This window comes from Symphalangus syndactylus, chromosome 5 (genome assembly GCF_028878055.3).
Source record: "Symphalangus syndactylus isolate Jambi chromosome 5, NHGRI_mSymSyn1-v2.1_pri, whole genome shotgun sequence".
Taxonomy (NCBI): Eukaryota; Metazoa; Chordata; class Mammalia; order Primates; family Hylobatidae; genus Symphalangus; species Symphalangus syndactylus.
Genome location: NC_072427.2, coordinates 61,702,508 through 61,720,000, shown reverse-complemented (window position 1 = coordinate 61,720,000; position 17,493 = coordinate 61,702,508). Strand labels below are relative to the sequence as shown.

The window sequence follows — 17,493 nt, the reverse complement described above, 5'->3', positions numbered from 1 at the left end:
CTACCCCATCCACTCTCACCCCTAAAGAAATGCAAAAGGAAAGACAATTTCATAATTTTTCTGGATGGGTTTCTAAGCCTTCTGAACTGTTGCTTAGGGCATTAGGCAACCTATTTGGTTAGGTTTAACGATATTTGTGAAACTGTATGTTTTAAGTTATACTGAGAAGTTTAACAGATATTATATCTTACTGTATTATGTTTAGGAAGGAATCTTTTTCCACATGAAGGTCAAAACTTACAAATAACATAGTATGAATAAGTGTACTGAATACACACTTTCTTCTTCAGACAATATTAAAAAGATAGATTTCATAGCTTAAATAATGCTCAGAAATCTTCCAAGAAGAATTTCATTAAGCGCAAAGGTGATATATTCGTTTGTAAAGGGTGTTATTGCCTTTACAAAGATCTGGGGTGATGGTAGTGAAGAAAAAGACGGTCGCAGGTGCATAAAATACATTGACTTGCTTAAAAATATTCTAACTTGCACATGCATCCAGATCATCCAATCAACTTCTGCATAAATTTGATCAGCTTGCCTTTCCTCATCTTATGAATGAGGAAACTGAGGCACAGAGAGGCAAAGTGGCTCATCCAGTTTAGAAAGTTGCTTTTTTACAATGAAAAGATTGTCCCTAATAAAACAAAAACAGAAGCTCAATAAAACTGTTGAAATATCACTAGACTATTTCACACTTTAGCCACATGCTACTATCAAGGCCAGAAGCTACTTACAGCTTTGGAGGTAGAGGGAATAGGGGAGGGAGGCCATTTATATCCTTATGTAACAGTTTTCTAGCCTGCTCTGAGATTAGTATCACATTGATACAATCAGAGAAAAAGGTGCTGGTAGGAGTTTTAGCCTATGAATAGTAGTATTATACAATAGTCCACTCGTACCCAGTGGGGATACATTCTAAGACACCCAGTGGATGCCTAAAACCGTGATAGTACCAGACGCTATATGTACTACGTTTTTTCCTATACAAACATACCTACAATAAAGTTTAATTTATAAATTAGGCATATAAGAGAGTGACAATAAAAAAAGAACCATTATGACAATATAGTATAATAGTATAAAAATTCATTACATGAATGTGGTCTCTCTCTCTTTCTCAAAACTATCTTATTGTTCTATACTCACTCTCTTCCTGTGAGGATTTGAGATGATAAAATGTCCACATGATGAGATGAAGTGAGGTGAATGACTCAGGCCTGGTGGCGTAGCATTAGGCTACTACTGCTCTCCTGACAGTAGGTCAGAAGGAGGATCATCTGCTTCAGGTGAACCTGGGTCACCGAGCCAAGATGAGGTGGATGTCTAGATGTCAGGAGCAGAAGATGTGGCTGCTAACAGGCGAGTAGTGTACACAGCATGGATGTGCTGGGCAAGGGGATGACTCATGAGTGGGCAGGATGGAGCGGGCTGCTGTGAGGTTTCATCATGCTCCTCAGAACAGTGCTCAACTTAAAACTTACCAGTGGTTTATTTCTGGAATTTTCCATTTAATATTTTGAGACGGTGGTTGACCACAGGTAACTGAAACCTTGGAAAGCAAAACCTCAGACTAGAAAGGGACTACTGCATTTTGTATCTGATTGATAGCAAGTGAGAAAAGAGTTTATGGGGTCTCAACCCAAGTGGCTACAACTCACTACTGTCAAGAGTTAATACTACCCTTATGTAAGTACCCATATTACCTGGCTGGATTTTTGTTTAATCTTCAACAGGCTAGCACCTGCAACTCACACCATCTTTCCATTCCTGGGCCTCCATAACCCTAACCATTATTCCCACGACGTAAAACAGAGCACAAATTTAAGGCGACAAAGCTCTGGTTGGTAGATGTGAAGTATGTGACGAGAACAGGACCCTCTGAGTACTGCACAGCCATTATGAAGTAACTGACCTATATGAAACTGCTACCATGGTTCACAAATTTATTGTCAGGTTCCAGCCTCTAGCTGTTCTCTGATTGTTCTAAATACTTGACAAACTGAAGCCTTTTCACTTTCCGTTGAAATTGCCTCATCTCCCTGTCAGAGCGCCATGGGGGACTCCATTACTTTTCTGACTTCTCTCCCCTCCTGACAAGTCATTTAGCTGGCTTCTTGTTGTGAAGGCTGTCCATGTCAAATTAGCCAGGGCCCCTATTGTCCTTATTACCACTCGAAAAGCCATCATGAGTAATGCTACAGGGTCCCTCAGTTGTCATCATTTGTCAGAAAGAAAGGGAGTGTGGTTACATATAGCTGACAGGTAATTTCAGTGTCTACAATTACCCCAATTAGTCTTGTCATAAACAATTCGATAAATGCACACCAATACAAACAGATAAACACACCAAGGTCTCTCATTATTAATGCTGTGTAATGGGTAAATCAGTGATATGATGCTATATTTTATTTATTTTTTTAAACTATCCTCAGCTGTGAGCTGGCACTTGCTACCTGGTCAGCACAAATTGTACTATCTACTTTCATTAGCTCATCACCACAAGGAAATTTGAAAGGCTGTGACAAAATTCATTTAGAGAGAGAGGGAAAGAGCAGATTGTTATAACACCTGCTTTAGGCAAGGATACAACAAAGGTTTTCTTTTTGTCAGTTCTAAGCAACTATGGGCTTTAAAGTTCACTATTTTGTGTTAAAACACCAACATATGAAATATGAGAGAAACAGGGAGTTGAAAAATGATCTCCACACTGAAATTAGATATATGATTTGAAAACAAAAACAAAAACTAAAACCTACTGCCAAATGTGCCAGTCAGCAACCATGTATTTTAAAACAAGATTGTGGGCTAGTAATTTCACATTTAAGATGATTACAGTTCTCTTCAACTAAGGATTCCCCACTCCCTTTTTAAAACCGTACCTTAAAACCATATAAACCAATAACGCTCGCCACGTTCAGTGTCAGACTTATTTATCTACTCCAGGACTCATAGGAATTTGTTGAATAAAGGCATCAACACTTCTCCTTGCTGGACTCAGCACAGAGGTGATAAAGACCTGGGAAGTGTGGCACACTGGTTCTCTCCCATATTCTCGAAATACCAGGGAATGAACCTGTTTTAACACAACACCCTCTAGGAGCACTCTTCAGTTACACTCTATATTCAACCCTGAATGAAGCGCCCTTAAGTTCGCTCTTGTGATCCACATAAATAAAGGCTCAAGATTCAACATCTGTAGCGTCCACTGCACCCTGTCTGTTTGCTGACCGCAATCTTAAGTGATGGCTGAAAAACCCAACACGAGGATATTGTTGTAGGAAATTGCTCTTGGCAACTATTTGTTCAAGCTCAAGATTTTTTTTTTTTTTTTTTTTAAACCAACACTAAGAACTCACCAGAAAATAGGACAGGTCTCCCTAATGAGTAATCTATTTTAGCACAGTCTTGTCTAGGCATGACAGTTTACTGAGAGGCTTGAAAAACTCGTAATTACCAGTGTTACAGGGCAATTAATGTATATTACACTGCACTACTCATGGCAGCAACTGTCATTTTCTCAATAAAAATGAGTACTCTTCAGCTAAAGGTGACATTAATTGGGACTTTAATGACTATGCAGAGGAGCTGAAGCCAAATATGAACAAAACAGCGATTCAATGAGCGACTTCAGAAACGAGAAAATTGTACTAAAATGAGATTAATTGCTGTTTAGAAAAAGGAAAGAACCTAAAAAGCTATTAAATTGCAGGGTTTGGGTGCCCGGGTGATGGTTGTGATGTTAATCTTGCATTCTCACAGCAGGCAAATATTCACTAAATTCAGAGCCTTTTGACAGCAGGAAAAATCATGTATGCTTAACTTCAATCCATCAAAAATATATTTCAGCTTTTATCAGTGTTCTAAATACTTCTGCAATTTCAAAAATTACTGCTCCATTCCTTGGCTGTCATCATGCAAATGTGAACACTGTCAATATTGCTATGAAAAATTTCCCAGCTTCAAAAGGCCTACTTCAGTGATAAAGAAAGAAAAACGTGAAGATTAGAATTGCAAAACACACACTACTAATATAACAGAAATCAAACAATAAGAATTTAATGTTTAAGTTGTGGAAACTGCTAAAATAGAAAATGATGGGGTGGGCCTTTTTTTTTGGTAGAAAAATCAAAGAAAAATAATTCTGAAATTCTTTCAAGGCGTGTAACTTTACGCTTAATTAATCATCACCAATAATTAGGACAGAATTTTGCAGCTTGACTTCAGGTACTATAATTGTTAATACTGTTCTCTAGTTTCTAAAGGCCTTTTTATCCTTGCTTCTACGTTCTTTAAAAACAATTATATAATTGTTTTTCTTTATGGCCTTTTCAAATATCATGATGACTGTATATACAAAACACAGCACTTAAACTTTGACATGTAACGGGGATAAACATATTTGATAACTCTGAAGTTATATATTCCGTTGCTTGGCTTTTTTTTTTTTTTTTTTTTTTTTAAGAAAGACCGTCAACTTAGTACTTTTGTTAAAGAGGGAGTTTTCAAGTTATATTTTGGACAGAAATGTAGCATGCACAATAGCTGCCCCATAAAAAGATTAGGCCTGACTTTTGAATACTGTGCACTTTCCTACTGCATAAGCAATTCTGTTTGTTCTGCATTTTAATATTTAAAGCGCCTTCTCATCTACAGTTTAGGTCAGGGCTCAAGACACATTAACAACCATATAATTCTGGACATACTCAAGAACCACATCCACTAAATGACAGGGGGTAGTGAAATAGTGTACTTTCCATCTTCAAATCAATGATAAGCCCTGTCTATTCTAAAAATCCAGAAATACAAATCACCTGACCTCCATTATGAAAACTGGTTATTGGCCACTTGTCTGCCAGAATATACTTACAGGGCTACTGTGGGAGAAGAGCAAGGAATGGAGAGAGAAACACATGCATACCCATGCATAAGTGTGTACAAAACGGCAGGATGTTCTGCTAAGTTTTATCTTCTAGCTGTTTTATTCACTATAAGCATGCTTTCTTATGTTTTGAACCCCAACTTGAGTGTAATCATCTTTGTAAAGCAAGTTGCTTTCAGGGTCCAGCATTTCTCCAGTATTACCTGCTGCTCCTCTTCTTCCAATTTTTCCTTTTCTTGTATCTAGACTTTTATGTTAACAGCACAATTCCTCCCCAAGAGTCTAACAAATGTTCTTTTTAGTCCTTTTTTGGGGGGTGAAAAGGGTCTTTTGTTATTCATTGTGCCATTTCGAAAACCAAGCTTCTCTTATACCTCAAAAACAGCTTTATTTTAAAGACAAAAAATTCACCCAGCTCCCCCTAAAAGTCTTTTCAGGCAGAGTCCTTAGAGAAGACAGGTGCCTTTGGCTAAATTATCTCCACTGACAAACCATTCACATAAATTTGCTTTTTTTTTAATAAAAAAGTACATGTCAATAGTTTGATTCCATTTTGTCTATGCAAATACCATTGATAAAAATTTCAATGGAAGTTTTCAGGGAGTGGAAGAGTTCCAAGCTAGGTATTGAAATGGGATTCAGGAATAGGATACTAATTCACCAAACTTGCCAAGAATGATCTAACCCGGTAGCCATACAAAGGCAACTGCAAACCATCTACATGATCCCAGATAATCCCTTATACTGTATCTCTAGGATCTCATCTCCATTCTGCAGTTTACTGTGAGAGGCTCCATTTGGGGCTCCAGGTTTCCCATTTGCAAAATGGGAGCAACTTTGTCATGCTAAATTTGCTGCCTGTGAACTAGCGCTGAGCACTTGGCAGACACCACCAGCTCCAGGAATGTTAACGATTGGAATAAACCTTTAGGAGAGTTCCTAAAATGAATTTATTTGATACTGTTGTTCAATTGCGGAAATTCTTTACCCCTCACAGTTGCCGCAGTGGTGCTATGGGAAAAGGTGATCACATTGAATCACGCGAAAGGCTTGCACAAAAAAGCAGGAGGCATTGCTCTTTCAGCTAAGGCTGAAATTCCATTTTTAACCTCATTATTATTTTGCACAAATATCATACGTCTCTCTTCCAAAATACTATTTAATGGTTTAAATTTCTTATTCAGGCCCCTCCTAAGATTGAAATGTACCACAATGCTCATCAATCTCACAATTGACAGACCATGTTTAAGCTGGGAATAGTGACAAGTTACAGGGACTTTTTTAAAAAAAATCAATTCCAGGAGATTAGTAAGATGCGTTTTTAGATACATACCCTCAGAACATTATAAACTCAGTGAGAAGCCAAACTGGAATATCTCAAGTTTGGAAGATGAACAATATTTTGATGTGCCAAGGCTAATACATTATATGTTTCGAGTCTTACTATTAAGACCTGTAGCAACTGTTTCAAGAGATGAGTAGAAATGAAACAAATGGTAAATGTTTATTCAGTCACACAGTTCTGAAAGAAAACAACTGTTAATTTGCATTAGCTTGGGATCACTTAGCAGACTGCTTTTTAAGAGCTATCACCTCTCAGCAGCCCGTAAAACAGGAAGCTTTCATTCACATCCCTTGTACCTGCTCCAGCAACATGATATTTCATTTACATTCATTTTCCACTCACCACCAATATTCAACAAATTAAAAGTCACTTCAAAACAGATAGCGTTGTCATTGGGAGGAGAAAGTCAACAGACCAAACAACTGAGAGACAATGCAGACAGATGGCAGCCTCATCTACTTCATCTTCTGATATACAAAGTTCTAGAAAGATAAACTTGAGGTATGTTTTGAGTCATCAATTAAACATTATATTTAATATATCTTTGGCATAACCAGGACAGTTATCCTGCATAAATAAAAATTTAGTGCCCTATATTTATAGGCAACAGAATCTAAGCTATTTAAATGACGGTAAATCGTTTTTATTCATCAACTTTTATTTCGAGTTCTGGGGTACATGTACAGGATGTGCAGGTTTGTTACATAGGTAAACATGTGCCACGGTGGTTTGCTGCACCTATGGACCAATGACCTAAGTATTAAGCCCAACATCTATTAGCTCTTCTTCCTGATGCTCTCCCTCCCCTGCACCCCCAACAGGATCCAGTGTGTGTTGTTCCCCCACCCATGTGTCTATGTGTTTTCATTGTTCAGCAGCCACTTATAAGTGACAACATGCAGTGTTTGGTTTTCTGTTCCTGAGTTAGTTTGCTGAGCATAATGGCTTCCAGCTCCATCCATGAACCTGCAAAGGACATGATCTTGTTCCTTTTTATGGCTGCATAGTATTCCATGGTATATATGTACCACATTTTCTTTATTCACTGTATCATTGATGGGCATTTGGGTTGATTCCATGTCTTTGCTATTGTGAATAGTGCTGCAATGAACATACGCATGCATGTATCTTTATAACAGAATGATTAACATTCCTTTGGTTATATACCCAGTAATAAGATTGCTGGGTCAAATGGTATTTCTTTTTTTTTGAGACGGAGTCTCGCTCTGTCACCCAGGCTGGAGTGCAGTGGCGCAATCTCAGCTCACTGCAAGCTCCGCCTCCCGGGTTCATGCCATTCTCCTGCCTCAGCCTCTCCGAGTAGCTGGGACTACAGGCGCCCACCACCACGCCCGGCTAATTTTTTGTATTTTTAGTAGAGACGGGGTTTCACCGTGGTCTCGATCTCCTGACCTCGTGATCCACCCGCCTCGGCCTCCCAAAGTGCTGGGATTACAAGCATGAGCCACTGCGCCCGGCCAAATGGTATTTCTACTTCTAGATCTTTGAGTAATCGCCACACTGTACTGTCTTCCACAATGGTTGCAAATAGCAATTTTTTTTTTTTTAATTTTTAGTAGGGATGGGGTCTCACCATGTTGCCCAGGCTGGTCTCAAGTTCCTGGCCTCAAGTGATCCACACACCTTGGCCTCCTAAAATTTTGGGATTATAGGCGTGAGCCGCTGTGCCTGGCTCTCAAATTAACTTTAGAGTCTTCCACCTAGGCAACACTGAGTGCTTTTAGAACATTGTTTTCAGGAATACCTAGGAATTTGCATGGCATTAAGAGATGAATTAAATCTCTTCTCAACCACATGTATGCCTATTTTAACTCTATTAGTGCCATATATATATATATATATTTATATAAAATAAGCATATATATATGCTTTTATCAACAAAAATGGAATGAAGTTCTTGGTAAAAGCAAACATAAAAAACACTTAGTTAAATAGCAAAAATATTCATTTTGTGGATATTGATCTAAAATTTAAAATACCTAAATCAATCAGACTGGGCTTCCCTTACCCCGTACTGTCTAAATGTTAGAGGGGAGGTTTTGGCATTTCATATTAGCAAAAAGACATATGCTTTTTCTTGTCCTACCTATGATTTTGTTTGTTTGCTTTTTTACCTCTGAGTTGTCCACCCAACTAGCCCCACACCTCCACCTGCTGATCTCCATGGCTTTTCCTAATAAGTTTTGTAGGTCTTTGTCTCCCTTTTCAGCAGTTGAGTTATATGGTTGGCCTCTTTTATAATTATAGTATAGCTGTATCTTAAAAAGTTTTGGAACTGGCAATTCAGTGAGTTAAAATGGGAAGATATTTTTCAATTGGCCAAACAGCTAATTCTTAAAACTGCCCTTACTTGGAATGAGGGCAGCTGGATCAAAACAGGTCTCCTCCCACAGACTGAGCTCAAGCCACTGCCTCAGTGCTCCCTCCTGCTGTACGTTAAGTATTGAGCTATCAGCAACGTCACCCTCAACCCCACACATCACAGACTGTGAGCACCTTGAGGGAAGGAATCAAACCCATCCTTGGATGCCTGGTACACAGTAAATGCTGAAATCCTGGCTCTGACACTAATGAATTAATATTGGACAAGTCACTTTATCTTTCTGATCCTTTGCTTTCCTATCCATTAAAATGCTTTCAGTTTCCTAGAGGAGTGGTTAGCTCAAACAAAATAATGAATGTGGAGGTGCTGAATAAATGCAATGGGTTACTACAGCTGTTGTTAATAATTAGCATTTGGATTTATAGAATAAAATTGCACTGTTTCATGGGACGAATGAGAGAGGTTCCTAATGGTCTCAACAGTTTTTTGCTATAAGGAACATACAAAAATGTAGCTCCCTAAGAATTCTAAGATGACAGTCATACCCACGTAGGTTTTGTGGTTTGGATTTGTCTCTTCTTCCCCTCTCCTGTGCCCCCACCACACCACCACCGCAAACCAACACATAAATCTTTTCTAGGCTCTGGATCCTGCTCAGGAAGAACTGAAGATCCTGCTCAGGTGACTGGGTCTGGAGTTTCAAACAGAGGCATTTTCATTATGGCAACACAGTGCATTTGCAGAAGGTATCCTGGCTCTGCTAAAAGGCAGGATTCTGCTGAGGTGGCCAAAAGGTCGGGGGACCTGGTCGGTGCCCTGTCTCCCACCTCCAGCACCAATGCCCTTTACTTCTCAGACTCACTGCTCCTTCAGAACCTGTGTCCTCCCTTCACTCAATGGCCTGGTGAAAATAACATAGATAGGAGAAAATCAGCGTGAAAAAAGAACACTTGGACAGGTAGGCCACCTCTCTATGGTTGTTTGGGAGCTAATAAGCTGGCCTTGACAAAAACACAGATGTACTTTTTTGTTTTTGCTTTTTAAAAGAAGAACCACTGTTCAATTATTGATGCAACAGCATCCCATTCCTAATGTTCAGATCCGATCTAGCAACAGACAGCCAGCTGAGTTCAGACTGAATCGTGCCACAGACTTCATAAGACAGCATTTATCTAGTGTAGGATGAATAATTTCCACAGACAGTGGAATTATTTGAGAAATCTATATAAATAATGAAACTTCAGAAACCTTGGTGAGCTTAAATGCCACATGAGCCACATGCCTCCAGTTCCCTAAAGGACAAAAGGCACTGCAGGTGAATCCAGGGCAGGGCATTATTTTTAAGTCACCAGTGCAATACAAACACATTGTTTGCTTTAGGTCATCTGGTTTGTCTTAATCACAAGCTAAAAATTCATTTATAATGCAGTATACAAATGCCATGTTTATATCAGTATCATATGCTGCTTGCTTGAAATCGTATACATTAAAATTAAGAACAGAAATCCAAGTTAATGGTCTAAGACAACCAATAACAAAACCACTAAATTCCAGTTGTCAAACATCATTTAATATGTATATTTCTGGGGTTTTTTGGAACAGTAATTATTAAAACTTAAAGCAATACGAGTGAGTGTTTATGACTTCCTATTGAAAAGCCCGACTTAAAGAGCATTCATTTCAGGTTGAAGAAAATCACGTGGCCGTCTCTGTGCGATGGCCTACTGACTTTATATCCTCTTGTCAAACCTCAGCAGTTTTATTTGTAGTGATACATGCCGGAGAAGGTTGGAGGTTAAAGTTGATAGGAGGGGCAACAGGAAAATCAACCAACTCCTTTCAAGAGATTACAACCTTTAGCATTTTGGGTCTGTCGGCAGTTTCTGCAAACTTTACAAGTCTGTGGTTGGTGATGTTTTTAAAAAACTGACCCTCAAATCAGAAGTCACATGGATCTAGTAAATGTACTTTTGCTTTGAAATAATCCCAAGTGGTGAATGTACCCCCCAGTTGATGGCTGCACGTTTTGTTTGTTTGTTTTGTTTTTACTTTTTTGGTACCTAAATCTAAAATGGAAAAAATATGTGCTAACTTCTCAAGCATCTGAGATCTTGGAAAGTGAAATTACTAACCTTAATTCACTATGTGGTTCCAAAAACAGGGAACCAGCTGTTGTGAGAGAGGAAAAAAAAAGGAAAATAAAAAGGCATCTGCTGGAGGCAAACTTTGTTGGGCAAGGAGACAGTTCGTCAGTGCACTGGTTTCTGTCCTGCAGAAGTGTTCGGATTCTTAGCAGTGTCACACTGAAAAGTGAGATATCTGGCTATGGCATCTGTGCCACAGCACAGAATTATAACAAAGTCACAAACTAAGACCCAGCAATGACTGCAAAATATCTCATCCCGTATCTATTTACCTTAACTTGGCACGCACTGGTTTACTTATAGATACTTTCCATCAAGTACTTCTAGTTACCTGTTGTCAAATGTGTATTATGTGCCAGGCACTATGTATATCTAAGCTCACTCAATCCTTATAAGAATCCAAATTGTGCCCATTTTATAGATGAGTAAAAAAACAGAGAGAAACTGAGAGATTTGCCCCAGGTCATACAAATGAGACCAAATGAGAACCAAAGTTATTTCCCACTGCCACTCCCCCAGACCTGTGCCCTTTCTACTCAGCTGTATTGCTTCTTGGGGTGTAACTAATGATTAAATAACTTCTAGACTATTTCCCTTCATGGTTAAATTTTTAAAATCCTACGCACAGTGTAGTGTTATGTAGCAGCAAGGGAACAAGACTCAGTGTGAAAAATCCTCAGGTCTTGTATTATTAGGTCAGCATGTGGTTGGCTCAAGGTCTGATAATATTATTGGCTGCCACTAATTATTAGGAAAAATGTTTTGGTATTCAAAGAGTTCTCTATGTCAAAGTGGTAGATAGCAGTTATATAATACTAAGTGCTTGTGAAATTAAAACAATTCCTACCATAAATGTTAATTCATTTCTGTTTTTAAAGATGTTAGTCAACCCACTGATTAGTGTTCAACACTGAGTGACTTAAATCTCCCTGGGCCTCGGTTTCTTCACTCAAGAAATTAGATTTTATCTAAGAGAGACCTTGGCCAGCTCTAAGAAGACTGTAAGTCTGTGATTATTTTAATGAAAATTTCTGCTTAATTCTAATGAATGTGCTTATAAAGCTTTTCAAGGAAATAAGACACTTACCTTTATGAATGAAAGTTAAGAAGAGAAACACAACTTTGAGAAAAGTTTACTTATAAAAAAGAGCATGGAATAAATGAAAACTCTAGGCCAACTGAAGCCGTGCAACAGCCGCCTCTTTTTTGGGAGCCCTTGAAACTGCACATAAATGCTTTAAAAATAAATGTACTTGGGAATGACCTGAAAGGCAAATTATTTTGTCACCCAGAAATGTTTGTTACAAGTGTGATGGGAACTACCAACTTTTATTTAGAGAGATAATATAACAAACATTTTCCAAACATTGCTACTCATTGTTTAAGATGAGGAGACACATGCTGGTTGAAGCTTTTTTTTTTTTTAATGCACTAACTGCTAAGAAATTTCCAACAATTTGAAAATGTTTTTGTTATTTACAAACACATTTCAGAAAGATTCCTGGTAGAAAATGTTTCCTCACCCCTGTCATTCCAGCAGTTTGGGAGGCTGAGGCAGAAGAATCTCTGAGCTCAGGAGTTCCACACCAGCCTGAGGAACATTGTGAGATCCCATCTCTACAAAAAATAGAACAATTAGCTGGGCATGGTGGCATGCACCTGCAGTCCCAGCTACTTGGGAGACTGAGGTGGGAGGGTCACTTGAGCCTGGAAGGGGGGACGAGAATGCTGCAGTGAGCCATGGTCCTGGGCAACAGAGTGAGACCCTGTCTCAAAAAAAAAAAAAAGACACATTTCCAACTTTTAATGATACCTTGTTTTCTTTTACTCATAAAGTAGCAGTGTGTGTGTGTAACCATATATTTATATATGATATGCATATACATGTATGATATGCAGGTAACGGTTTTGTTTTTGTTTTTGAAATAGATGAAGCATTAAAACAAAGAACATAGCACACCAGAACTCAGAAGCACTCAGTTCAAGTCCTGGTGCAAATAAGTTGGACACTAAACAATGCAAATGATTTAAATGGTACTGAATATAAGGAATGTAACTACTCCTATCATAAATACCTTTCTTCCCAACCTAAATTTAACAGAAGAGGACAATACATGTCCTTAATATCCCATATATGTTTTCTCCATGTCCATGTATCTATTTTTGTTCCTTTTCTATTTTGCACTTGTATTTCAGCAATAACTTCCCACCTGGCCTTCTCTCCCCAGTCTCTCTACTATTTCCACTCCCCAATACAGACAAACAAAACAAACTTCCAAAAACAAAGAGCCCCACAAACCAAACACCTCTAATTGGTCTTCTACATGGTAGCTTAATAATACTGCCACATATCAAATGAATTGTGTTAGCAATTTGCTCAACAAAACGATCAGCGCTGCCCCAGAGACACTGAAGTCTGTGGTGTCACACAAAGCTTTTCATTACCTGGATCCTGTTCCTTTTGCTCTAATTGTACTAAAAACTGTTTTTTGTATATATTTCTGTGTCCTATGATTTGAACAATTTTTCATAAGTAGTATTCTTTTCTTTTTGGAGATGGAGTCTCACTCTGTCGCCCAGGCTGGAGTGCAATGGCGTGCTCTCGGCTCATTGCAACCTCTACCTCCTGGGTTCAAGCGATTCTCCTCCCTCAGCCTCCCAAGAAGCTGGGATTACAGGCATCCACCCCCACGCCTGGCTAATTTTTGTATTTTTAGTAGAGACAGGGTTTCACCATGTTGGCCAGGCTGGTTTTGAACTCCTGACTTCAGGTGATTCACTCGCCTTGGCCTCCCAAAGTGCTGAGATTACAGGCGTGAGCCACTGCACCCGGCCTCATAAGTAATATTCTTAAATGAGTTATTTTAACTGATATGAATCAATTCTATGCTTATACCCTAAGAGTATCTAAAAGTAATATATTCATATTTATTGACAGATGCATAAAATCAATATCAATAATAGAATAATATTACAGATGAGGAAGAAAACTAGTTAACAGTTGTTTTGAAAGTTCAACAGACTTGTCATTTAGAGCTCTCTACAGTGAACCATCCATATTTTTGGAAAGTAATAGTTGTTTAAAATAATAATGAGGCCAGAATTAGATTGCTCAGAATGTAATATATACCAAAGTTGAACAAATGGTTAATTTAAAAATATATATAATAAGTTCATTCTGGCCAGCATCATGTCTTTAAAAGTTCAGTACTTATCACAGAGTGGAAATTTAATGGAAAATAATGACAAATTTACTTATCTTTTATAGGGTCCTGGGCTGATAACAAATGAAGTGTTTAACTTAATATAAATATTTTAATGGTAAAAATGAATCACAGCTCTACAAATGCTTGGAAAAGTGCAATTTTTTTCCCTTTAGTTTTATTATAATCTATCAGAAACCTCTGATGTTTAAACTGTATGTATAACCCTGGCTGGGTTTCCATTAAGATGCATTTATCATAATCTGCTCATACATATACTCTCAAGGATACAGACAAAAAGAACATCACCACTTATTCACCCTTTCTGCTTCCTGGCTTATGGATATATACAAAAGTGGTTGCAAATAATGATATTACAGGTACTCAGCTGCTTCTGGGATGTAGAAAGCTAGACATGGCAGTACTCAGGTCAATGGCTATATATCAGAAAAACTTCTTGCCACAGAGATGTCCTATAGCCAAAACATTCAATGTCTCAAATTACACATGGGCTAATTAGAGCTGTATATGAAACTGCAGTATAGTTGAAGGCCATTTTCAAAGTTACCATCTCAGTTTGATGTGCAGAGGGGGTCCGATTCAATTTGGTGAAATGAGATTCAACTCAAACATTTATGGAGATTTATTTTATCACAGGTGGTTGGAAAAACCTTACCTGATCACGTTATCATGATTTGAAAAAAATGTATTCATTCATTTACTTGTTTATTTTCTGTCTTGCTCATCACAGTATGAGATTCCTAAGGATAGGGCCCACATCTGTCTTGTTCATTTCTGCATTCCTGGTTCCCAGAATGGTGAACATAGTAGGTGCTCAAGAGGTACCAACTTAATGAGTGAAGATATTACCCTTGCTCTCAAGGAGTTTATGTGAATTTGGTACACTGGAAAGGGCAATCAGACCACCCCGAGGGAGACCTAGATCCCAGGATGCAGCTAGAAAGATATTCAGAACCAATAATCCTCTGGCTTCTTAATGAACATAAAAAAGATGCTAATGTGGCTGGTTGACATTTGCTCCCCTATGGAGAAACCAGGATAACAGGGCTGTGGGTGTGGACCAGAGGCCTGGGGGAAGTACTCAGTAGTCTGTTGCTGTCTCCACTGAAGCAGATGTTGCTCTGAAGAGCCTGCAAGGAAAGTGGGCTTTTGCTATGTCCCCTCATTGCAGAATTCCTCTGTACAAAAATGGAAGGACAGAAAAAAATGTTTGCAAAGTCCATCATCTGGTGATGGATTTCATGAAGGTCTAGTAAATTTCAGGGAAATAGAAAACCAAAATTTTCAGAGACTTTTTATGAAAAAAAAAAAAAAGACAAAAAATGTCTTTAGAATGAAGAATAAAACGCTTAAGTCAATGGGTTTATAGAAGGCCTCGTGTTTTTTTGGTTTTATTTTGTTGCAGATAGGGTCTCCCTCTGTTGCCCAGGCTGGAGTGCGGTGGCATGATCATGATTTACTGCAGGCTCGACCTCCAGGGCTCATGCAATCCTCCCACCTCAGCCTCCCAAGTAGCCAGGACCACAGGCGCATATCACCATGCTCAGTTAATATTATAATTTGTAGAGATGGGGTCTCACTATGTTGCCTAGGCTGGTCTCAAACTCCTGGGCTCAAGCATCCCTCCTGCCTCAGCCTCCCAAAGTGCTGGAATTACAGGTGTGAGCCACTGCACCTGGCCTGCCTCATGGTTTCTCTTTACACCTTGGAACACTGAGGGTATACATAATACTCACTCCATACCTGGGTTTCAAGCATCAGAAGTTGCAGGGACCCTGACTGCAGCATCCACTGATGCTAGGATTAGTTCTGGTTGTTGCATTTGATTAGATTAAAAGAGGACACGGCACTTTTGGGACTTGATACTGAAAAGAGATGTTGCAGAACACGGAATATATTTGTGTGTTTTAGTACAGGTAGCAGGTTATGTTTAGGCTAAGCACCGTGCTCTATGACTTTGCTAAGATTATCTACTGCTTATTTCTTAAATAAATTTGACTCTCAGTGACTTTCCTTTCCAATCTATTCCCCATATTGCTGCTCATACAGTCTTTCTAAATAAAAATATGATCATGCTACTTCCCTAATTATTTCAAAGGCTCCCCACTGCCGAAGTGATTTTCCCCCCAAATGACCTGGCTCGTCTTACTTCTCCAATATCATCTTCTCTATCCTGACACACAGCTGATGCTTCAGAAATACCAAACTACTTACCATTTCTTTAATATACTATCTATTTTCAAACTTCTCCACTTTCATGCTAGGTAATTTGGTCTGCCTTTTAACAGGTTACCTAGGAAACCTTTGTGCTTTTCTTATGACTCAACTCATGGGTCTTCCCATTCCCTCTGGCTTGAATGACTATTTCCATTCTGAGGACCCAAGCTAGTCGCTACTGACTTAACATCCTAAAATTCCTTGTTTACATTTTTGTTTATTTTACAAGACCATGAGCTTACTGAGGCTTGAGGCCATGCTTATCTTTTATCTTTACTGCCTACGCCTGTACCCTGCACAAGGTACCAGTTTAATGAATAAATGAATGAATGTGTGAATGAGTGAACTTCAGCAATCTGCTGCAGTTTTGAAAGAAAACTGGCCTGCATTTGGAAATACTTATTCTACACAGGCAAACCAACAACAGGAAGACTTCAGAAGGAGGTCTCAACTCAAGCACACTGGGGTCTCAGAAATCTATGATGGTATAAAGAAAATTGTGAGAAAGCAGTTCACAAAATAAAGGTGACTTGAAAAAGCTTATTTTACATAATCAATGTTGAATTTGAGATTCTGTTTGATTTTTGCCTTCTTTGTTGGCCATCAAAACTTAATGTACTGATTTGTTGTTTTCCTGTGTATTAACGAACAAACACTAAAGAGAAAACAAAAGCAAAACAAAGAAATTGTTTTGCATAGGCTTAGACTACTAAGAACTTTTATGCATTAGAACATGTCAATGTTAACAGTAAGGGTTCATATCTCATTTTGCATATTATTCCATTTATACTCTATTTTATGTATTTATAGATATAAATTGGCTTCCAGCTGCTCTTGTCTAGTTGGGTCTTTGAAGGTGGTCCAAATGAATGACCTGTAATTTCAATCCTTCCTTTCCTAGTATCTCACATATGCACACTAGTTTTTGTAGGTCCCTGGACACTTGGACATTTGGTTCCATCTACTCTTTTATTTGGATAATTGGTTTCATCTACTCTTTTATTTTCAGTTCACAAAGGAACTTTTCCTGGCTTATGGATAAAATATTATGGTTAAGATTTTGAATCTAATTTTTAATATTTAAATAAACCAAAAAACCAAAACCCAAACCACGGAGACAGCCCTCATTTTACTCCACAAAGTTCTTTCCTAGTGTTATGTACCTCCCAAAAACTTTGTATGTTGAAGCCCTAAATTCCAGCACTTCAAAATGTGACTGTATTTGGGGACAGGGTCTTTACAGAGGAAATTAAGTTACAATGAGGTCATTAGGGTGTCCCTAATTGGATGACTGATGTCCTTACAAGAAGAGGAGACTTGGACACAGATATTACAGA

The 17,493-nt window shown here is 38.4% G+C and overlaps 1 protein-coding gene across 5 annotated transcripts in view; it reads right to left on the bottom strand.

The window, feature by feature from the left end:
* The window catches only part of CDIN1 (CDAN1 interacting nuclease 1), a 232,304-nt gene that overhangs the window by 52,417 nt on the left and 162,394 nt on the right, over window positions 1–17,493 (bottom strand). The window contains exon 11 of one of the 5 annotated variants that reach the window (XM_055278630.2): window positions 12,026–12,332. The exons of the other annotated variants lie outside the window; for them this stretch is intronic. Coding sequence (XP_055134605.1) covers window positions 12,188–12,332 — 145 coding nt within the window. The 3' untranslated portion in view covers window positions 12,026–12,187. Of the gene's footprint in view, window positions 1–12,025; window positions 12,333–17,493 lie in introns of those variants that run through there. 5 annotated transcript variants of the gene reach the window in all.